The sequence below is a fragment of the Malurus melanocephalus genome, unplaced genomic scaffold, assembly GCF_030028575.1.
Source record: "Malurus melanocephalus ecotype Western Australia unplaced genomic scaffold, MMel_1.1 scaffold_64, whole genome shotgun sequence".
NCBI classification, from domain to species: domain Eukaryota; kingdom Metazoa; phylum Chordata; class Aves; order Passeriformes; family Maluridae; genus Malurus; species Malurus melanocephalus.
In genome coordinates this window covers 1,401,146-1,425,035 of record NW_026623296.1, presented here as the reverse complement: position 1 = coordinate 1,425,035, position 23,890 = coordinate 1,401,146, and the positions used below count along the sequence as shown (strand labels likewise).

The 23,890-nt window shown below is 42.0% G+C and overlaps 1 protein-coding gene across 9 annotated transcripts in view; it reads right to left on the bottom strand.

The window, feature by feature from the left end:
* MITF (melanocyte inducing transcription factor) overlaps positions 1-23,890 on the bottom strand; it is a 107,149-nt gene that overhangs the window by 29,785 nt on the left and 53,474 nt on the right. For 7 of the 9 annotated variants that reach the window (XM_057366379.1, XM_057366378.1, XM_057366380.1 and 4 more), the window contains one exon: positions 12,663-12,909. In XM_057366379.1, the coding sequence (XP_057222362.1) occupies positions 12,663-12,909 (247 nt within the window). Of the gene's footprint in view, positions 1-12,662; positions 12,910-18,902; positions 18,968-23,890 lie in introns of those variants that run through there. The other 2 variants (XM_057366381.1, XM_057366382.1) reach the window with 1 other exon arrangement.

The following is a 23,890-nucleotide window of genomic DNA, read 5'->3' as shown; positions in this document are numbered from 1 at the left end:
AGCTCCCTGGGACACAGGTACAGCTGTTGCTTGCAGCCTTTAACCAAACCAGATAAACTGAATTAAATACATTTCCCTGGGAAAGCTGCAAGTTCAGAGGGAAGAGTTTTCTCAAGATAATTAAGCAGCCCTGGCTGGAAGATTTTTCCTCATTTCTCAGATCAAACAGTGCAAGGAACAGCAGAAGCCAATTCGGAACAGTGACCCACAGAGGAAGCAGCACTTTGCACAGAGCAACCACTGACTGCATAAGCAGCACTCCAGAGCAGAAGGCACTGCTTTTCTTCCCTCAAAAAGCCAGTGTAAGAGAAGGATAAACTCTTTTGAAAAGCCACAGCAGCATGATTAAATAGTATTTTGCCTTTTACACGGCAAAGCATACAGGGCTGAGGCCTTAAGGAATATTTGAACTTTCATCTGAATGGAGCCCATTAAGTGCCCKGCAATGAATGGTGCCTGTGGTCCAGAATTCATTTCCTTTGAGAAAGCAAAGAGGACAGAAGGCTTACAATTGCCACACACAAGTGCTGACTCATTCAAGGTCATTTTATGCCCTCCCTAAACAAACTGTTTCTTTGAGACACAGGTATTTCAGGGGAACATGGTTTTGGTGGCAGTCAGGAAGCAGAATTCTACCACAGACAAATTAATACTACAGAAAAAAATATTTTCAGACAGCTCAGTGGACAACTGTTCAATTAGTAATTTATGACAATACAGATGACTGCCACAGTTTTTAAAWGAGAAGTCTCACTTCTCAGAATTTTCTGTTTAACAAGACAAGAATTAACATTAAAACACTATTATAATAAAGCAGGAATTAATTTTAAAGCAGTTTCTGTAATGTTAACATTGTTCAGCAGAACAGCCCCAATTCACATGAGGCTGTAGCAGAACTAACAGCAGTTCTTTCCCCCCAGTACAAACAAGTTGTCTTACCAAAAGCAGATTTATCACTCAGCTGCTATCATGACAAAGATGCTGGTTAAGGGCAACAGCACTCTGGATCACTGATACCGGTAAACTGGAGTAAGTTTTTCCTGACAATATCACTGCCCAAACTCAAAAAAAAAAAAAAAAAAAACAAACCTGCACATCTATAGAAAAAGACATAAGCAGAGAAGTTACAGCCTTAGAAGCAGTTGTCTTAAAGACAAAATTTCATGTGTCACCTACAGATCCCTGGCAGGATCTTTATCAAGACCTGAGAGAGGCAGACYGGCTGTTTGCTACACCTCAGCCTTCAATGTCTTCCTCTCAAGGAAGGGACTCTTTTCCAAGAAGAGAATTTCCATCAGTTGCCTGTTGATATTTTCCTCTGAAACAGGAAGATTTAATTCATGACCAACCATTACATCCACCAACTAAATTTTCACATTTTCAACCAGGAATTTGTTAGCAACTGTCAGGAAGGCAGCCTGATACACAAGCTTTGATTCACCTTGCTTGACATACAAACTCCATCTCCAATTACTGGACTGTTTTTGATTCTAGGTCAGGATAACTTCAGCTGTCTGATGGCTGCTGGTGTCCCAAACTCCTGGCAATGTTCAGGATCTGTGGCACTCGTGTGGCCTGTGAGGATCCCTGGTAAGATCTGCCCCTCTCTGCATTCAGAGGGAGAGGATGGATCCACAGACAAACACAAGGAGCACATTGTTCWGAGACAGAAAACCAGCTCTTTGAAACTTTGGTTTCTTCAAACACACAAGACACGCTCCTGCTGATGTCAATGTGTCCACTGGGAGATAGGACACGGATTCCAGCCAGGTCAGCAACAAAAACATCGTCAGAAGCCAGGGATTCGAGGACGTGGGTGCCTGAAAACAGCTGATGCCTTCTGTGCTCTGCCAAATTTATTCAGAAATACACTAATATTTGCTGCTGTTTCCAGAACAGCATCAAATACCACTCCAAATTATTTTTCTTTCACTAGCTGACATTTTCAGCAAAATCCAGGATTTGCAGTATAAAGCTGGAAGGGGGGAGAGTTTAAGGCAGGACAGTTGTGTCTCACATAGCTTTGAGGACTGGGAATGTCTCTTAATCTTTTTTAGCGTTCTACTCTCACCTGCTGAATTAAATTAATTACTTCTGCTGGACACTCGTAGCAGATTTGTTTAAAACAGGCAACCTGCCTTAGTTTTTGAATGCAGTTACTCAACTCTCACATACAGCATTTTACCTGGTTAATGGCTTAAAGGCACCTATGGGAAAATAAAATACAATAACACAAACAAACAAGACAATTAAAATAATGTGTCAAAACGGGCTTTAACAGCCAAATGTTAGCCTTCATCAGTGAAGGGAACAGTCTAGAAGGATGAATTCGCTGGCAGCTGAGAGCTTTCCCAAGGAATCCACAATCTTGGAAACCATAATGCCATCTGCTGAGAAATGATGGAAATGCAGCACCATGAATTACTGTTTAATTACTGCCATGCTGATGTGGAAATGCCTGCTGCTGTGGGATCAAGCGTTTGGGATCTGCACAACTTACACACGAATTTTCAAACAACTATGATGAACTTCAACTATTGATATTCAACAARTCTAGGACACAAACTCACAGGTAAGTCCACAATACATATTGTTCCAGTATATTAAGATAAGAACATGATGTGTGAAACCCCAACTACTAATTTGGCATGGACATTCTAACTTTACAAAAACTGGTATTAAATAGAGTTTTGTTTGTTGGGGGTTATTTTGGTGTTTCTTTAAATGATACTCGATGTTTTGCTCCACATCATTACAAGTAGAAAAAAATCCCAAACCCCAAATTTTGTGGGTTTGAAATCAATTCAAATGACAAGAGTTTATTTACAGATCTCAAAATAATAAACAAGCAAGTAACTGGCAGCCAGTAGCAGAACCTCCAGTGACAATCTGCAGGGTTGAGCTGCTTTCCCCATACACCAAAGGAATCTCTGCAAGTGTTTGCACACAGCAAGTTATTTTCATAGTTGGTAACAAAAGGATTACTGGTAAAGTTAAATTTCCACAGAGGCCATCACATTTAATTTTTTTAAATTTATTTATCTGCTGAGCATCTAAAAGCAGACGTGGGGGTTTTGCTGGGTCTCAGCAGCTCCTACGGAGCACAAGATTCCCCAGAATAAGCACCACCCCAGGAGGTGGAAAGGAGATGGATGGAAGATGAGCAGGAGGATGTTTTTTCTTATTTGCTCTGAACTATTATATCCAATTCTGCTCCAAATGATACTGAGGAGGTAGAAATTCAGAAAGTCTTAGACAGGACTAAAGACCTGGCAAGCCTACCATCAGCAGAAGGCCAGCACAGCCTGCTTTTCCTCCAGCCCACAACAACTCCAGAAGTGTTGCAACCTAAGACTGACATGAATTATTAAAGGAATATTTACAGTAAGTTCATTCTTTAATTCAGGCAGACTGACCCAACCAGRTCCACTGGCCAGCAACTGTTGCTGCAACCAACTCAAAGTGGACMCTGAGATCCCAGAAAATGCAAAGGCAGCATTGCACTGATCCACTGCTAGCCTGATCCTCTCGTTTCAKTTCCCAGTAATGCTATTCCCTTCTCTAAAGAAAAAGAGAGGGTGTTGCACATTTTCCTAAGCAAATACAAAGAAGATGAGATCTGTCCTCAACTCAGGAAAAAACTTCCACTACAAGCATTAGAGATGGGTTAATAAAATGGATTGTTTTGCTCAAASAACAAGACATGTAGCTGGCACTCTGAGGGAAAAAGGGTTAAAACAGTTACCCATTTCCTCAACTGGACAACTACTACTATTGTAAAGTCCTTATTCAGCTGAATTCCATCAGGCCATGCTTTCTTAACACAATCTGACATGTACCTCTTCAAGATCTTGGATTTTTTTTTCTTCTTCTCTGCCTCTCAGCAGTAGACAACAGAAATAAATACACCCAAAAAGCCAAATGGTAATCCAAACAAAGTAATATTTAATTATCAAGTTGGGGAGACTGATGACCAGACAGAATAATTTCTTTTCATAAAAAACAAAACAAAACACACTTGCCAGGTCCTTTGCAGACAACACAATACTGGGTTTTGTTTCAAGTTCATAACTTGGCTCTTAAAGTAGTTGATAATGAACCAGCAGGCATTATTTTAAATCAACCAGTTTTATTAAATGAGCCAGAAAGGAAAGAGGCAGGGCTAATTACCAACATTCCTTGATGAATTACCTAGCGGTGTGTGGTAAATCTCCTGGCGTCTTTGTCTTTATCCCCAAATTTATCCCTTACTTATTTCTCAAGAGGTTAAAGGACATGGGGCTAATTAAGGAACCAATCCAATGACAGACAGAATCATTCAAGGTAAGGCTGGTTTTCACTCTTTCAAGCTTTTGCATCTCTGCCTGGTACTTCTTAAAAAAATTAAGATTAAAAAAAAATTACTGCTGGGGAGGGGGAGGAAAAGTGCTAATCTTGTCACGGTCAGGCAGGTTGAAACTGCCATGCAGTGCTGGGCAAAATGCTACATATTTGTAATTTAGCCAATAAGAAATTCCTTAAGCCTCTCTTGAATGGCAGGAATKTCTCCAGCTTGTCACTTTGAATTCATTCACTACGCAGGTTCAGCATCTCAGAGAATAATGCTGCCAAACCAGCTGAAGAACTGAAATATTTGTGAGTATACCTAATACCCAAAGATTACTTTAAGCAGATCTGAGTTTTCACATTTAAAATTTAACGCCTATCAAAGGTGTCAGCGGAGGCCCCCCTGGATCTCCCTCAAGCTCCCACATTTTTTCCAGCACTGTGTGTGGCTCTGGGSACTATTTTCTGCTAAATTAAGCCAYGGCTTCAGCAAACACAACTGCAGTGACCAGCACTCACCCTCTCCTTACAGCCYTGGCTCAGCCAGGAGGAAGGTGGTTATTAAATTCATGTTGACTGACAAAGAACTCGGTACAAGCTGCTAAAACCTGTTAGCTGGGGGCTGTGGAGCCTCATCAATGCTCTTAATACCCACAACTATGGGCACCTACGAATCTTAATCTGCACAAGATTAACTCATCTTCTGCAGGTCCAAAACAGCCACTGACACGCGGGTGAACCACCATTTTCCCAAGGTCTGGTAACTCAGCCAGCAGATAATATGTCTAGACCATAAAAAAAAAAAAAGAGTGCTTTGAAGCTGTAACAGACCRAAATCAGAGAGCTCTTCTTAATTTTGTGGATGTTACCCTGCCAGCGRGAAGACAGCAAATCCCCGAGACCACCAACTAGGATATAAACCACCAAGAATTTCCAAAAAGCAATCAGAGCCTGGACCTCCAGATGTCTGTATCATTTTGTCTTGAGTATATCCTGATTTCCTCTGYGCCAAAAATGTTATTTCAAACTTCCAGGTAACTGCTGTGAACTTGCAAGGGTAAGAGCTCTGTGATGAGGAGCAGTTCCTCAGCTTTTTCCCAGGAAATCCCCCCATCACCAGCAGCACAACTCAGCAGCACAGTTTGTCTCACAATTTTGGGAGCTGCATTTTTGTGACAAAGCAACCACAGCTGAAGGAACAAGATGGAAAGATCAGACATCTTCATCACCAACAACCATTTTACTCAAGAGCTAAGCAACACACGTTTGCATGCACAGGAAAAGGGCATTTGGGACGAAGGGTGAGAGCAGYGTTTTGCACTAGCAGTCAACCATCAGATATGTGCACACATAAGTATGTTGCCCCCTYGAATTCCATGCATTTTTAATGTCTAATACCCCGGGTGTTAAGCAAGAGTTTACATTTTACCTCTGTTACTACAGAACTCAAGCACCAATGCTTGTTTTAAAAGAGCTTTCAATCCACTGACCAAGCCCAAGATTTTAAAGCCTGAGAGATACTTCTACTTACGTGAAGGCTGAAGGGACAAGGCAGACTTTAGTGGTTCTGTAGTTAAATGCAGGTTCTATTTTATGAAGAATTTGCTGATGGTTTAAGGCATGTCACCAATTCAGCAACCTTAGTTTAAATGTTTTATCTGCAGCTCACCAAGACTCAGTCTGGCAAATCACTTGTCTAAGCTCTTGATTGCAAACACACCAGGCTTACCTAACACCAGCACACACTACTATCAACAATTGTCGGGTGAGATTAAATTAACTTTCAATCAGATAAGTGTGGCCACAAACACACAWTTGCTGGGGCAGACACTACCACACATTTATCTTGCCATCCCATTGTTCCTGTTCCTCAGAACTGTGAGATAAGTCCTCTACACAATGAAGTTTTATGGTAATTATTACACCAAGAACACTATTGCCAGCTGCTGAGCCTTCCTGCCAGGCAGAACTTCCACAGGTCACTCTCTGCACACTGGAAGAAGAATAGGAGGATATATACATGTATTTTTTTTTATATATGTCCAATAGTCATTAACATCAAACAGAAGAAATGCTTGGCATTTCAAAAACGAAGAAATACAAGGTTTCTGATACAAAGAGCTTATCGTGGTGGCAGCATTTAAAATCTGAATAAACAATGACACACGGCTGGAGGAGAGAGGCAAGGCTGCTTGCCTGCACTCCCATCCACTCTTRGAAAAAGTGGGAAGATGAAAAAGGGAAAAAGGGGAAAGATGAGCACAAACTGCAGCAATGGGATGGCATTGAGTAAAAGACAAACACWCCCACTCTGGTATCAGCAGTGATCAGCCCACAATACTGCCATGAGATGGGCAAAAGATGTTGGAATTAGAAAATAAGAGAGGGAATCTGGCTCTAAACTTTGAAAAGAAGAGGTTTCACCTTGCTTAGGACAATGAAATTCTGGCACCAAAAGAGCAATTAACATCTACCATAAAGACACCAATCCAGGCAGTGTAACAGGGGGAATCCTACATGAGGTCTTTAGTGGCAGWCAAATTTTTTAATATTCAGCATTTTATAATCATCATTGTAAGGAAACAGACTATTAAAAATGCCTTAGTTACAAACATTAAAAACTGATTGGTAGCCTATGCTTCCATACATAATGTCTTCATATACCTATATATAAAATATACACAAATCGATTTTGGGGTGTACAGTAGTAAATGCACAAGTAGATTCTTGTCCAGAAAGCAATGTCAACATGTAGATCCAGACCCCTTAGAGCAATTTTCCAGAATTAAGCTAAAAGGGGATGAAATGGACCAGTTACATCATCTGCTGGTAAGGAGACCTGCTGTGTCCAAGAGAAATTACATTCTTAAAACCCCAAGAGCAGACAAAGAAGGAAGAAGTGATGTGAGAAGTCCGGCTGTGCATTTGCATTTGGTGTCACAACACTCAGGAGGAAGAGGATATGCATCAGCCTCATCCCTGGGAGCATCTGCACCCAGCAGCAGGGACAGGACCCACAGCACATCCAGAATTTAGKTTCCACCAAACCATGACCTGATGAATCACATCAGAAACATGACAGCAAGTGTCACATCCACGCAAGGAGGAATGCCAGTAAGTAACACAGAGGGACAGAGGGAAGAAATGYTCACCCTGGATTTGCCACCTTCCATCTGCTTAGTGAGACATGCAGAGGGCTGGGTGTCAGMTGCCCACCAGTAATGTTTTCAATCCTGCAAGAATGGTAATAATTTCAGTGGAACTGATTTGCAATCCTGTGGGCCGATGCTGGCCCGGAGCCTCCTCTGCTGCCTCCTGAGGATGCTCCTGTGCTGCTTCTCCCATGGAGGACACAAACCAGCCACAATTCCTGCAATGCCACATTTTTTTGGGAGCAGGCGGGTCCAAAGGACTTAGGGGATTGTGACATACTTGTTCTATATACTAAACCTGATCCAGAAATCAAGCAAAGCAAATACAGCATAGCTACAATTCAGTTTGGTTTTTTTTAATGTCTCTACATTAAAAAAGAGTCCCTATTCCTCTACATCAAAAAAGATGAGTCCCTATTCCTCTGAACTTCTGCAGTTCACCTTCTGGATCACTGAAAATTCTGTACATGAGACAAGTGGACTTACCAAAAGAAACAGAAAAGAGGAACCTTCAAAGGAAAGCCTTAATCAACAACTTGGTTCTACTTCTATCAGCAGAACTTCTCAAACATAAACCCAAAAAAAGAGTATCCTGCAGTCTTGTGGAAATAAGTCCTAATGGATGGACATTTCAGCCTGTGGAGTCATTCCCTGGTTTACTCCTGGGTGTTTCAGATGTTTCAGACAAAGGAAACCCCTTTTCCTTTTGTGTCTCTTGAACGCCTGTAGAGGGTGGTGAGCTCCAAAGCTGCCACAGTGCAACTGTGGTGAAGATGCCAGAGGGACAGGATGCAAAACTCTGGTCATACAAGTCAGCATTTCAGTCTGCTGAACAATAAAATTCTAAAATCAGCTACCTGGATTGACACAGGAGACTGGAAACTGTCCTACAGATGAGGCCAGTGTATCACAACCTATCCCAAAGGCAGGGAGTTGTCCCACTGCTGCCAGGAACTCGGGAGGTGGGAGATCACTCATCTTACAAGAATCCTGAACATTGTTTGGTAGRAAAGGAGCAGGGAGTGGGCAAGGGGGAGGGCATGAACAACATCAACAGCAGAACCCAGCAACTCCATCACACCAGCAGGAGATACTCCCTAAATAATTGCTAACACACAGCTGCAGGGACTGCAGGAGAAGCACTAATTCAGTGATCTCCAGGAGGAAAACAGGAAGAGATGAAGTCTGAGACACCTCTGGGGAAGCTGATTAACAGACCAAAGCGATATTCTCAAAAAACAAACAAATTACAATATTCTCTAAAAGCCAAGGATTTCAATACCTTAAACAAATTCATCTCCACAAAGCATGGGATTGTTTTGCACAGGGATGACTGAGGAGCACCAGGTCCAAGCCATCACCAGGCCTTGGGGACTGCAAGMAGGGACCTGGGCATGACCTCCTCGAGTCCTGGGCTAACCCTGACCACAGAAATGCAGGAACCCATTCCCAGAGACCAGCTCTGCAATTCCAAAACTGACATTTGATGTGGAGCTTCTGCTCCAACAGGTAAGAACTCCCATCAGACTAGAGAATAGCTTCAACCACCACCAACAAAAAGAACAGCTCCTTCATATTGATCAGGTATACAGAACTAAAATACACCTGAATGGAAGAAGTATGAGGACATCTTAAGATAACTCTTTGCAAAGATGTTAACCCTTTAAAAAAAAATAAATAAAATTTGAAAAACCATAAGCTTACTTTGTACCTCAGGAATGGGTCCTGGTTTTTAGGGCTTGAAACTACTCCAATAAATAACTTTTTATGTTATATTCCTATTTCTAAGGCAGAGAAAGAAGGTGAATTGCAGCAGAAGCAAAGAATTCCTGGTGAYATCTCTTTGTAGTGGTGGAGAGGGGTGAGAAAGTCCTCAAACACAAACCAGCCCACAAAGCCAATACCAGCTCTGCAGAAGGATAACCAAAAGCTGTAGCAAATCTTTCTTTTGCTATTAGATTTGAAGAGATACTGTTCCAAAAGCATCAAACCTACTCTCCATCCATCTCTTAATTAGGCAGCACAAAGCAATGCAAAATCTGAATTCCAGCAGGTCATCTCCTACCTTGCCAAGCTACATTACTTGGCAGAGAAATGATGCAATGAGAATTCATTACTCAAGAAAATGAAATCCCATTTATTCACATGGCCTTGAGCATACTATGTTATGCAATTCGGAGATTCCTATGCAATGTGACATAGATTAGCACATATTTCTCTTTCTGCATTGTTTCTAAATAGAYATCTTGAAACAAATATAAAATCCAAGCTCATTAACACCTTTGGCTTCTTTTTAAACCAGTCATTCTGAATTACCATCCTCAGATATGCAAGTATTATTCTCCTTCTCACACTCTGAGATATGGGTGAAAGGGCAAGTCCCACAACATAATTAAAACCACAAAACACTGACAAATTCAACAGGCTTAGAGTGGGATTTTTTTYTATGCAAAGYACCCAAACAAACAAACAAAAACAACAACAAAAMCAGCTGCTAGATTTGGTCTTGTTTGTGAAGTAACATTGAAAAAGATCACTTTTAAACCAAGTTGCCTTGCARATTAATGCTTCCGAAAGTGTAAAAATCCACTTTTTGTCTCTCACTCTTTAAGGCCACTAAATCCAGACCATCTGGATAACAAAGTTAACAACTTAGYTCCCTATTTATCTATTAAAACTTCTGTACAGCTCATATGGAAAACTTGTCTACAGCTAAAAAACAACTGAAGTGTAAAAAGCAGCTGCAGGGAAATGATGTCACTGCAGGCAGAGCTGGCTGTCAGCACACTGGCACCAGGAAGATCCTGAGTTATTGTTAATCTCAGCTTTTGAGCCAAATATCCTATTTGGAAAAATAAAAAATAATAAAATAAAAAAACCAAACAAAACCCAAACAAACCCCAAAACAAACCCCGTCAAAACCACAAAGAAAATTATGTAGATCTTTCAGCCAATTCCTACTGTCACTGAAGCATCAGTGGTAATTTTCAGGAAGATCACGACTTCAAACCTGACATTCTGTACTAATTTTTTTTTGTATAGCATTGGTGCACTGTTATGAATAAGGATAAAAGGGTGAATCTTTCACTGCTTTCTTTCACCAAAAACACAAGCAGCAAAACTATGCAAAGCGGTCTGTCTCCTCTCACAGAGAACAAGTGGACTTGTTTTTGTTAATTCTGACTGTTACTTATGTAAGTGTAGGTGATGAGAAGACAGATATGATTTTGGTCCAGCAGGTTGCTGGTATTTCCAAAAGTAYCACCTTCAAAATGCCATTCCATTGCCAAAAGGTACCTGTTGCCAGTAATTATTTTTATTTTACAACCTGCTTAAGGACACATTCTCTTTAATTTTTTACTCTACAGGGCCACACACTCTTATTTGGGCTAAAGAGAAGAGGTGTCCTACCTCTTTCCAGAAGATCCTTCTTCACCAGAAGGAAACRGGGGACAAATAGCACTTTTAGAATCCTGAAGGATGAGGGTTCAGGTTCAAGTCCTTGCTGTGAAGTTCCCTACAATGCCCCAGCAGATTACAGCTTTGCACACAGACCCTGTGACGAGCCAGCTCCCAGGAACCCCATTTGCAATAATTGAGCATCACCTTTTGGCTGCAGCGATTTCTGAAGTTTGTCCCTCAGAAATCAAGGGCTGCCTTCCATCCTCTCCCACAGAAAGAGGCATTTSCAAAATTAACAACTGCTAATGATTCTTCAAGATGATACACTCTTTCCTTATCAGTAAAATATCATMAAAAAATAAAGGCTTTCCTACAAGTTTTCCCAGAGGTTTAAAAAATACCCTACAATTCATGTTGCAACAGATTCGGATAAAAGGATGTAAAAAAATCTAACATGCTTGTTTAGATAGGTACATTACAAACAAAAAACTAYTTCATAGCACCTACACATCTGCTGGACCTGAATTATAACTACAGGMATAACCTGGAMACAARTTTAAGAAATTGTCATACACAAACWTTGTKAGTAAYACACAAATGTTAGACAAAACAGCTCTTCTCAGACAATTTCAGACTCCTTGCTATAGTACACATGCTCACATGCTCAAAAAACATTCTATTTAACTTTTAATGGAATTGTGTGTTTATGTATAGAGAGAGAATTCAAAATTCAACTGTTGCTGTTTTGTTCTTAGATCACATCTTGGACTGTGTCTACTATCCCCATCAGTGCTGACAACAAAACATCATAATGCAAATTCAATAAATAAAATAACGCTGTATTTTCTTCATAAACCAGTCACAGAGACTGCCTTGCAATCCTGAGCCTGCAAGTCTATTTTAAAACTGACTACAAATCATTGCAAAACATAAGAGGTTTGCAACCAAGCTCAACTAACTTACGTGGTGAGAATATGCTCACTGACTAAACAACAAACAGYACTGAAAAGATCCAGCAATAACGCAGAGCAAACTCTTCAAAACCTGTGAAAATTGTATTTTCATGAAATATGTCAGCAAACTGCTCCAAAACATTTGACATTGTTTTATTCACACATTTCACGTTGCTTCAGCCTACTTGAATTCTAGCAGTGCGTGAAATTATCTCTTTTCTTATAGCTGTTCACGTTTTTCTCTGAGTAATTAGCAAGCTACATCCCCTTTGACAGAGGGACACTAACAAGCTCCTACAGTTTCCAGTGGGACAAGGAATCCAAAGCTACTAATAGCAAACAAGTCATTTAAACAAAAAAAGGATTACAACAACTCGTTGCAAGAAGCTGGAAACTCACCCATATTTCAGATTAAGGCTTTCTGASGAGCTCTTTTGTAAAGAGTTTTGACTCCATCTTACAAAACTATTTCATTGTTTTCCTTTAAAAACCAAAACATTGATTTGTTATCTACGAATAATTTCTTCATTTTGAAAGTAATTAAGTACTAGAAAGGTAGAGAAGCGCTTTCCAAGGGAAAATGACGGAATCTTTAGTTTTGTTACAAAACCTCCCTCCGGAAATCTCCAAGTTGAAAGAAAACAAAAGTTACACAAACTTTTTTTTTTTTAAAAGTTTTTCCATTCTTCCCTACCAAGACACCAAAACAAGCTGCAAACCAAGTCAGAGCGCATCTTATTTGTAAAACTTTCTTGGTGAAAATGCCTAGAACCACGTCCCTGTTAAACAAAGCGGGTTTTGAGGAGTTTGTGAGCGGAAAGGTGCGTACCTTGAGGACCTCCATGGGCACCTGGGTGGCGGGGGGCAGGCTGGTGGGCACGCTGACGTTGATGGCAGGTGTCTGGCTCACGGGCACTCGCTGCTGCATGAACTGGGCTGCCTGCTGCTTCTGCTGCTGCTCCCGACGCTCCTGCTCCTGCATCTGCTCACGCATGAGCTGCTGTCGGAGCAGGATTCGTGAGGTCATGCTGGAGGAGCTTAAGGGAGGCTTGGAAGCGCCAGGATGCTCGGAATTGCTGTGGGAAGACCAGAGAGAGACAGCTCAGCTTGCACCAAGCGGGACGGCGGCTCCGGCGGCCGGGGCTGGTGGAATTACGGGGAACGCGGGGTGGGATGGGTGAGGATCTGCGAGAGGGGAACCCRCAGCCGACCTACTTCAGGTACTTAGCGGCCACCTTAGGCTGCCTTAACTTGGCTGCAGCCAAACCATGCCCAAACGCCAACATCCAGCGGTAAAAAGACATTTGCTCTTTCAAATTTCACAGCAACCGCCACCAGAAAAAAAACAAACGCTTTTATAGATAGTAGTAGGCACTCATATTCCTTTAAAAAAAAAAGAAAAAAGTAATAAAAAGGGCAAGTCTAATGATTGGAATGGGTAATACTCCAGTCCAACGATCTAGCTCAAAATAAAGCAGATCTACCTCTCCATTAAAACACAACATAACATAGTTTACTTATTTGCCGCTAAATACCACCTTGGAGTTGGGCTTGCTGGCAGTGACTTTTCAGAGTCAGAAAGCAGACCTCCACCAAAAAAAAACAACTCCAGGCCTACCAGCATCTTCCAAGCACAGATACAAAACCAGGGAAAATAAACAATCGTAACAGCTTTATTTCAGTCATACTTTACAAAGAGCAACAGGCTGCTCCAGCCAGCACACAGCCCTGCATCACCACCTAGGAGCTAATTCAAAGCCAATAGCAAGAGAGCRTGGGACAGACCATGGGACTTTGYCATGGACTGCAGGGACACTTTGTGRAGCAACTMATCMTTTTCTCAGCCCTCAGAACCAAAACCCACGGGCCATGCCTTGGGAAGCCAGCAGGAACCCTCCTGGCTCTAGGAGGAGGCTGCTGCTGAAACCCCCACCTTGGGCTCCAGTGCTGATACCTGCAGGATGCTGGCAGGACACAGAGGTCTGGGAGCCACCATCCCTTCCAGGTTTGCTCAGAAGCTGCAGGCACTGAGCACTGCTTGTGCCCGGGCAACCAGAGCCTGCACTGCTGGAAGGTTTCTGGCTTTGTTTAGGACTGATGTTGAACACAGCTCAGGGCAAAAACAAAAAAAAGGAGAACCCACACTCACTGCCCCAAGAGATCAAGCTCTGCTCTTCCAGAGCACACATTTTGGGGGCAGGGAGGCAGGRGACCATCTTGCTATTTAAGACCTGTCATGTTGAAACATTCACAGAGACACTGATCCTTTTGATAAAACAAGAGAAAACCTTTGTGGTGAAACTAATGCAGCTGCGGAATAATCGTACTAATTAGCTGCTCAAGACAAGTCATTGACTGTGATACTTGTAAAAAACACTCCCTTTTCAATTAAGGGTGAAGCATTCTCACATCTAAATCCAGCAGCTTGTTTTCTGGCTGCACATCTGAACCACTTTCATATTTCCAAACCGAGGAGATGCTTTATTTCCATGAGCACCATAGTTATACATCAGTGGTCTTCCACTTGTTTTGATTACGCATTCCTACCAGGAATGTCTGAACATGCACCCCCAATATGTTTACTTATTTATTTATGAACTATCTATTTGCTTAACTGAAGGGCTTGTATTTCCACCCTGCCCACCAATAACATTGCACATCCCACCCTGGAGACCACTGTAACATATGAGCAAAATAAAGTCACCCAAATGCTGCTTTCAAGGAAGGATTCATTCTCCTCATGTTGGAAAAAGGCCAATTTCATACCACACTTGTCAGCATTCTCATTTGTGTGCTACTGGCAATTTTTACAGATACCTAATGCTGCAAAATTGGTAACCCAGCAGTTCCTCCCACCTTCTTTCATTTTGAACTGTTTCTCCGCCTACCAAAGCCAAGTGTGCTGGAAACCATCTCAGAAGAACCTTCCCATACACTAAAATGTTGGAGAATGAGGGAAAAAGGAGAAATTATTTTCAGAGCATTTCAAACAGCTCTTGCCAAGARCCTCATCTTTCTCACACAATTATTTTACCTACTTGCACCAAGTGTCCTTCCAGCTTCCTGCAGGGCTCAACCATTGATCAAAAATTGCAAACAAAAGCTTCAAGTATTGTGTCTTTTAACGAGACAACAGTCCCMGAAAATGCTTTCTGCAAAATTCTTCCCCAAAGARCAAAGAYGATSCCAGGTTTTAYTCCTTCTGCAATTCTGCTCAGTATTTAACATGGTGTAGAGGMAGGCGAGCTCWGAACRCAGACAGCTCTGGCAGCCACTGYCACAGAMTCATGGAATTGTTTAGCTTGGAAGAGATSTCCAAGATCACCAAATCCAACCATAAMCCCAACACTGCCAAGCCCAGCACTAAACCATGTCCCCAGCTGCCACATCCACATATTTTAAATACCTCCAGRGATGGTGGTGACTCGACTGTCTCCCTGACAGGCTGTTCCAGCGCTTGACAACTCTTCCAGTGAAGAAATTCTTCCTAATACTCMATCTAAACTTCCTCTGGCACAGCTTGAGGCCATCTCCTCTTTTCCTATCCATTATTAACTGGGAAAGGGACATGGGCACCAAACCATCACACCATCAGTGCAGGTGAGTTCAGATAATGCTTAKTCTGGGATAAAAGCTGCTGCATAACACCTGCCTGCCTAACCAGATGCTTCTGTCACAAGCACAGGGAAGGAACATGGACAGATTTCCTGTTGTTTTATCCCAGGGAGCTGTAAGCTGCTCCTGTGTGCACAGTGGTCTCCCCGCCCCTGTGTTCCTTCCACTGACCATGACTGACAATGATCAGACATAGAAAACACTGAAACTTCAGTATCTCATGCTCTAAGTCTGCCCCACCATCCTCCCTTCCCCATCATGTCTGCTCATCCCCTCAAGCACAGAAGAGAAGGAACAAAAGCTGGTTTAGGTTTCCTGATCATGTACCTCCATAGAGTAAGCAGGAGATTTGTCAGAAACTCAGTTTTCCAACCAAGGAAGCAATTTATTTTACTTTTTATTTCACAAGCTTCATCCAGAGAGTTTTGAAAATGGTTAGTTTTAAAGCTTCTTGATTTTCACATGTGATGCACAGGCAGATCTCCCATGACCAAGCTCAGTGCCATGCACCACAACACAACCCCRAAGTGGACACGTGGATGCAGAACTCCCCTACACCAACTGATTCACCCCCAGATTACGTGGAGCCAGCAGCAGAGCCCACACACAGCTAAAACACGATGMGATTCAGATACTTCCTGCAAACAGTTTATGGAAACCATCTAATTGCAATAAATGAAACCGACTCATCCTTTTAATTGACACATGATTAAGCCAGTTATCCATTAGCACTCTAATAAGCACAGTGTAATACAGACTGGGAGTTATTAGTTATGTGTCATGTGTCGATACAATTAATCACCAAGTGATAACACTTTATTAAATAAGTTTAAATTACACATCCTTTGCACAGATGCCTGGGAAATGTTGGTTACTGCATGCATGAGTTCTTATGCAGGTGGCCATTGCATAACAARCAGCAACTGATCACATTAAAATCAAGTTTGATTTTGTTGCCATCAACCCACAGAGACCATAACCTTCCCAGATGTTTACTGATTATTTTATCTGTCTCCTTAGGCAAAAAAGACAAGCTCATCTTTTGTTGAACAGGTTTTGTTTTTTTCARATTGTTATAAATTGATCAAACAAATACTCTGGTTCACATGTATTACTTATGTGTTATCTGATTTTAAAGCATTATTTTGCACTACCTATGCATTGATTAAGAGACTTCTCTGGAGACTTAGAAATGGAAAAAAAAATGACCCAACTTTGCTTTTAAACTACTTTACAGTATTTTTTAAAATAAAAAATGTCTCCAATTTAATGTTTGTTAGACAAATTAGACAAAGAGCCTCCAAAACAACTTGTTCTAAGCAGGGTGGACTACCCTGCTCTAAATTGAGAAATGGCACATAAKAGGGAGGCTGCTGCTCTCCTCCCTCCATTCATGCCAACTGTTTGTTAATGGGTTAGTCCACAGAGAAATCAGCCAAGAAAAGCAGATTTAGAACCTCAAGAAATCCACWGAGCTGCACCAGATCTCAGAGGTAAGAAATAACACCAGATTTAAATGCTTTTGTTTATGTGTTACCCTTATCCCCATTCATAATTATTCATAAAGAAAGGCATCCACATTTGAGTTGTAATGTTGGCAGCCTCTCACGTCCTTGCCTTAAAAATCAAGAATGTTCTATGCTAATGGTGGATGCTTAAATATTTGACCTCCAGAAGGCATTTTCAGAGGAAACCACCACAGAGCTCCCCTTCCAACAGCGCTCCTAGAAACTCACTAAAGTTTCTTCAAAATTAAGGTTGATCTGTACAAATTCTGTCTTCAATCTCTCTACCAAGCAGTAAAACCTCAAGAAACTTCTTGTTCTCTGCATTGTATACGTGGCTGAAGCAGCAATGCCTGTAGCAGCTTCTAACCTGCCACTCAGCAATGCTGTTTGCCTCAGAAAGAGGTGACAGGGACGGGAAGAATACCAAAATAAAAAAAAAAATAAATGCAAGGAGGAGTCAGATTACACACACCACCACCAACACCACCCCCAAAAAACAGCCTAATACAAAATGTAAAAAGTCCACCAACAACCAAAAAACCCTACAAAWTCTATTTTCCCGCCATCTTCTTCAGCCAAGGTAAGGGATTCCAACTACTACAGCATTTTCCCTGGAGCACTTTGTACTTCATTCCTCACATTTAATAATTGATTGTGGGTTACAGCGACGCTCTGCTCTCTTCGCCAAACTGCCTGGCGCTGCTTGARGTATCAATGCAAAAAAAAAAACAAGCCCAAGATTTGGCACCCTCCTATGTCCTGACTTGCCAAGGACAGAGCAGTTACAAAAACCGTGTGGAGACCTTTATCAGCCTTTATAATAAAGCCAGGACATGTTTCAGGCTTCTACACGAAAGGTTTCCGCACTTGAAGGTTACATATTTAAAGAGACAGGCTGCCTGCCCCTGCATCTGATCCATCACCAAGCTAAATGTTTTCTGTGCCTCTCTTGTATCCTGAGCTGCACTGCCAGCCCTACACCATACCATGGGCTGCACCCACAGAACAAAAAACAACCCAAAGAGCCCAAAAGCAACCCACCCATTTGCCTGGATGCATTGAGTGCAGCTGGCCAGGTGGGAGAGGAAAACTGCATCCATCATACACACCTACTAGCAACGAGTGTTGGGTTGAATTACAAATCAAATTAATTCAGTGCACCAACTCTCTTTGACAAAAAAAACAAACCAAACACACACACACAGAAAAGCCCTCCAACAAAACCCAACCCCACAAACAAAAATATTCAATCCTCGGTAAAGAATTTTTTAAAGTTGTTGTACACCATGTAGTAGTTTTCCATTTTTCTTCCTGTCTTTAAAGCACACCTTCACAAGTGGCTGAACATAATGCTTTCTGAACTTAATGAAAACCTCTCTCATGACCCAGGAGCACTCAGTAAATAATTATTAAGCTCTGGAGGTGGCTTTTGCATGAGTGTTGACTTAATAAAATGCCGTAAGTTGATCTGCTTGAATGCCCATTTACTTGGGGACACAGCTTGCAGTATAGCCTGGAAAGCTTGATCTTGACCAGATTAAAGAACAAGGTAAAATTAAGRGGTTCAATCCAGAAGCTGCAAAGGTCACATTTTACAGTCCTTTACTACCAYTGCTGATAAAAAGGAGATGAATAATTGCAAACCTAAAGTATCCTCGAAGACTTCCACATTATAACAGTGATAATGCACCAAGTCTTTTTACACTGAACATTAGCCCAAATCYGTGTTTTTGCCATGAAGTTTCAGAAGAAGCAACATATATATGTACATATATTTAGACAGAGTATTTAGGGTGTCTTCCCCTCCTGAAAGTCACCATCACTATCTGAGCCGTTCAGAGGACACTGGCCAGTCCCAAGCATGAGATCTTTAATTCCCAGATCACAACCTCCACCACASCAAACCAATCCCACAACAATCCTGCCGCGGGAAAAGCATCACTCACAGACAGGGGCTGTCAAAGGAGCAGGGCATGCACATCTGAACAGCTTCCATCTTTCACCCCGGTTTAGTGTCCGAGGGCTTTTGCCGGGCACCCCCGGCTGCGAGCCAAGCGCGTCCCGGGCCGGCCGCGTCTCCAGGGGAGGCTCCAGATAAGGACCTGGCAACTCCAATCCCCACGGAGCAGCAACTCCGGGAACAGCAGACCTGTGCAATCCAGCACCTACCGAGGAGAAAACAGCACTGCTTGAGGCGGCAGGGGCTGGGGCTGGCGTGAAAGGACTCCAAAACTGCCCCCAAGTTGGGAGGCAGCATCTCGGTGCGCCCCGGCTCACCTGCATGGGCGGCGGGTGGGCACCCGCGGGATTCGGGATCAGATTGGATATCAATTCCCGGATTGGATATCAATTCCCGGATTGGATATCAATTCCCGCATTGGATATCAATTCCCGAATTCGGGATCAATTCCCGGCACAGCCCAGCGCATCCCAGGAGCTGCACCACCCCCGCCAGCAATGGGAGAAACACTGGCATTGAAAGCACTTCTCCCATTCATTAATTAAAAGGGGTGTGATCAGRCCATTAACACCATCAGAGGAGAGGATAAGGGCTGTCTGTAACAGCACCGTTTTTCTCACGATCTTTATCACCGAAAAGATGAAAAAGAAGGGTGGGTGCAAGACAAATTTGTTTTCTGGGATRTAACTCTTTCACATTCAAGGCTCCYYCAGGTGAACCTCCACCTAGGAACTGCTGGACATGCATCTCTCAAGAGCTTGAACATCTGTAATGGTACAGAATAAACGTGACAGTGCACACACCATTTCCTCAGCTCCACCTCTGCTCAAACACGCTGAAACCCCCAGAAAATCAGCAGGCAGGTACAGGTACACTAATTCCTTAAGCTCCCAAAATTGTTCCATCAAGGGCTAAAGGAATTTAAAACATAGCTGACTGCATTACCTAATATTGGTCTGACGCATTTCCTCAAACCTTWAAAGTTTCCATCATAAACTTAGAGAAAATGTTACCAAAAAATAAAAGAGGGAAAAAAAGCATGAAGCCGATGGTCTTTGATTTAAAAGTCTGACCTTGTTAAAGGCTTTTTGAACCATTTTTCAGACACCACWTCTATGGGCACTTCCCTCTCTAAAGGGCTCTACATAAATTTGTAAAACAAAAAGCCAGATTGCAAAAACAACTGAGAGGTGATAAAAGAAAAAAGAGATGAGATAACACTCAGCTAACAATCTCCGTGTTTTTTTGATTTTGTAATGCCGAATTTACCTTTTTTATCTGGGTAAATAAAGATGATAACACCGTCGGCTAAGAGGGATGATGACTTATGACCACCACACTTTTTGATACTTTGCAACTACATAGTTCCCAGATCAGGCTTCACAGCACCTTTCCATCATATCTTGGCTTAGAAATTATCACTTCCACAGCTGGATARCAAGTTTACTCAGAGGCAGTTTTCWGCAGAAGRCAAGGCTCAATCATGCTGTGTCCACAGCTTGTACCCGTAATTCACGTGCCCAGACTCCTTCCCAAGGTGCTCCTCAAGACTYACCAGCACCAGCAAGTCCCAGCCTAAGCCCCTCCATTCATCCAAGGTTTTCTGCTTATTGACTCCACTGTTACAGCACTATTCAATGCTTTCCAAAGAGGATGAGGCAGCTGGAAGCCTCATCTCCTGCAGATGACATCCTTGCTCTGGTATGCTGAGCAAACAGGATCTTGAGSAGCAAAAGGGAAAGTGTTTATGGAAGATTTGCTTTAAGTGATTAAGAACCCCGAACAGTCATGATGAAAACCACACAGTGAATTGTGTGCTCGGTATGTCGGCATTATCAGCACGTAGGACTGGCTCACAACACTGAGCATGACATGCAAGGGAACAAACAACCCCTAATACATCACTGCAGTAACTTTAACATTAAACCTGTCTCGGACAGGTTTTATGCAAACTCTCACTTCAGTCTCCAGCTACAGCACTCACTGTTCATTACAGGACCTGATCAGATCAGCAAATGTCTTTAGCAACTCTTCTTTCTAACAAAGCRACTCTCCAGGCTGCAGAAACCAACTCCTCAGCATCCCCACGCTCGAAACAAACTTCCATTTTAGAGTCCTTAAGCATTGCTCATAGTTCTAAGTTTTGCCTATTTGTGGAAGAGTTATTAGGGCAAAGAGGATGTGCAAACTGAACAACTCGGGGTGGGGGTAAAAAAGCCTTTATTCAGCAACAAGTTACTYTACCAACCATTTGGATATTTGCACTGCTATTACCATTTGCAGTTGCAGGACAGATGTGCCAGACTTGCTGCCTTGGGTTTTCACAGCACRGACAGGAGGGTGAGATAAGCTCCAGCAGTCCAGATGTTTACAAACTTGCAAACTGAGGCCAAGCAAAATGAAGAAATTGCCCAAATGCAAACAACTAAAGATAGCTGGCCTTCAATTCCCTTGCTTAGGCCACTCAGTGCTCCCCACAACATTCCTGACATGGGGTAATCCCAAACCAAGGCTCTTGTAGGGAACAAACCCGCTCAGGCCATCAGCTATCAGTGCAGTCACAGCAGCATCCTCAGCACAGCCACATCCAGCAAACAGCCCTTCTGTCACCAGGAACCTCTCCCAAATCCCAAATTCAGGGATTCCCCAAGTTGGGTACAGTTTCTGTGTGCTTACAGCCTGAAAGTGTGCACTGTGGGTCAGGATGGCTGGGGCAGGACAGTGCAAATGTTCTTTGGAGGCACCTTTTCACCTGCCATCCAACAGCTGCAAATTCTATTTTAAATCTGTTGCATACAGGAACTACACCATTTCACAGAAATATTCAGCATTTATTTAAAGCCTTCGGCATTGGGAAATTGCATCTCCAAGGACTGTTCTGTTAATTCCTCCTCTTCCCTCATCAAAATAATTCTGCATCTTGTTTCAAGCTAGAAGCTGCTCATGAATATCAGAGAGAATGAGGAAAATAATTACTTAAACATGGGGGTCACATTGTAAATAAAAGAAATACCAAAGGAAAACTATGGTACAGAATGAAGTCTCATTCAAAACAAAAGCATGCAAGCAACATTTATACTTCTTAATTTCACAGATTCAAAGTATACACCAGAAGATTCTCCGTAATCTATTTATAGGCCTTTTAAAACCTCAAATATGGCCCTGCTAATATGCAGTTTTGATTTCATTTTGCAATCATCCTTCTGCTCTGCATGTCTTWTGCTGCATCTAAAACACACAAGCACATCTCAAAGGGGAGAACATCAGGAAAAATCCTCAGAAATAACTAYACAACCAAATACAATCTCAAAAATTAGCACAGCTGCTGAGTTTCTAGAAAAAGGGATTTCTCAAGTAAAACTGTGCAGCACAGCCCATGTTTCGCACAAATTAGTGACAATTGAGCCATGCTGTCCATGTCACTTGCTGCAGGAACACCACTTCTTACTTGACAAAATACATTACAGCCCTTGGTTTACTTTWGAAAAAAAGCAGCCAACTCAAAACTATTTACAAGCCTTTCTGTTAGACCCTYCTAATCTGCTCTGCACTGCCAGAAGCACAGCACTTGAATGGCTATTTCTGTTCAAAGCTATATTTGTTGTGGAACTACTGCAAACTCCTGAATCATGTAAACAGAGGCAAGAGCCAAAAAAATATTTCACTGGACTTGAAGTTCACATCTGCCTYAGTTACTAGGACAAAAAAATAAAGGCAGGGCTTAGCCTATAACCAATAAATCCTGCAAAGACTACGGTTAATCATGAATTCCTGCAACAGGGTTTTGTTTAATCTGGTTTACTTAGCATTTGTGACCTTGGCAAAGTACCTGCGGGAGCACCCACCATTGTTGTGGGGCAGCATTTCACACCTTCTGTTATTTTAGGCTCCAGTGCAGTTCTACATTAGCCAGCCAGGTTTATAAACACGCAGCAAAGTCACCTGGAAATGATGTGCAGTTCCAGACTTGCTGGAGCCCAGCAGCCGACTGTATTGCTGTCCCTAAAAGTAGGATTGTAGCAGTTCTGCACCTTTGGTAAAACAAACGCTTGGCAAACTTTGCTAGAGCAAAGTGACCCTGCCATTCCTTCAGCTTCTGGGTTCAAAACAGGGCTATAAACCCTGCTCTCACCTCAGCCCCAATATTCTCAACAAGCTGGAAACAAAAGKCAGCCCAAAATTCCCAACAATCCAGAAAACATGAAAAACTCCAAAATAATAARAACCCACACAGATGTCTGGTCCCAACTTGCCACAGATTACACAGACCTATCACTTCAGGCAGGGACCAATTCTGCCCAGTGGTTTTTGGCACTGAACTGTAGTGGAGGTACTGCAGGCAGGAGGACAAGGAGCTGGATAAGAATGGAACATCAGAGGTGCAATATGGAAAACAAAAAAAAATTTCCTTCACAACCCATATAAAAAATATACATTAAAAAGTAGTACCCTTTTTTGGGTCATACAACCATTTGCTGAATTCAGAAATTTAGTTGCTGCCTCATACTTAGTTGCCAATATATATTTAATACACTGAAAATATTTTTTCCTTCATTTTAGAGAGACTGATGAAAAGCCACATTCAGGAACTGCAACTGGCTTTCCAAGTATTCAGGAGAGAAGAAAGGTTTTTTACAAAGTCCAGAACAAGCAAGATGATTTTCTGTTCTTTCTTGTTTTTAAAAGCAGATAATGCAAGTATAAACGGATAAGACATTTTATTATCTTTCTGTAGTTTATTTTTGTACAAATCTTAAYCTTCATCTTAAACTAAGATTTCTGCCTTAAAAGTGTTATACTTCTGTGTCCCTTCCCTTCACAGAGCTACAACCTGGCTCCAGAATTCCTTATCTTAATAGGATATATATTTAATTTTGCCTTGAATTGACACTACAGACTATTTAAGCTTGCATTAAAGCCAGTATTATCCTGTACACATTTCCAGAGTACCAAAATGAACATCAGCTGTCAGAA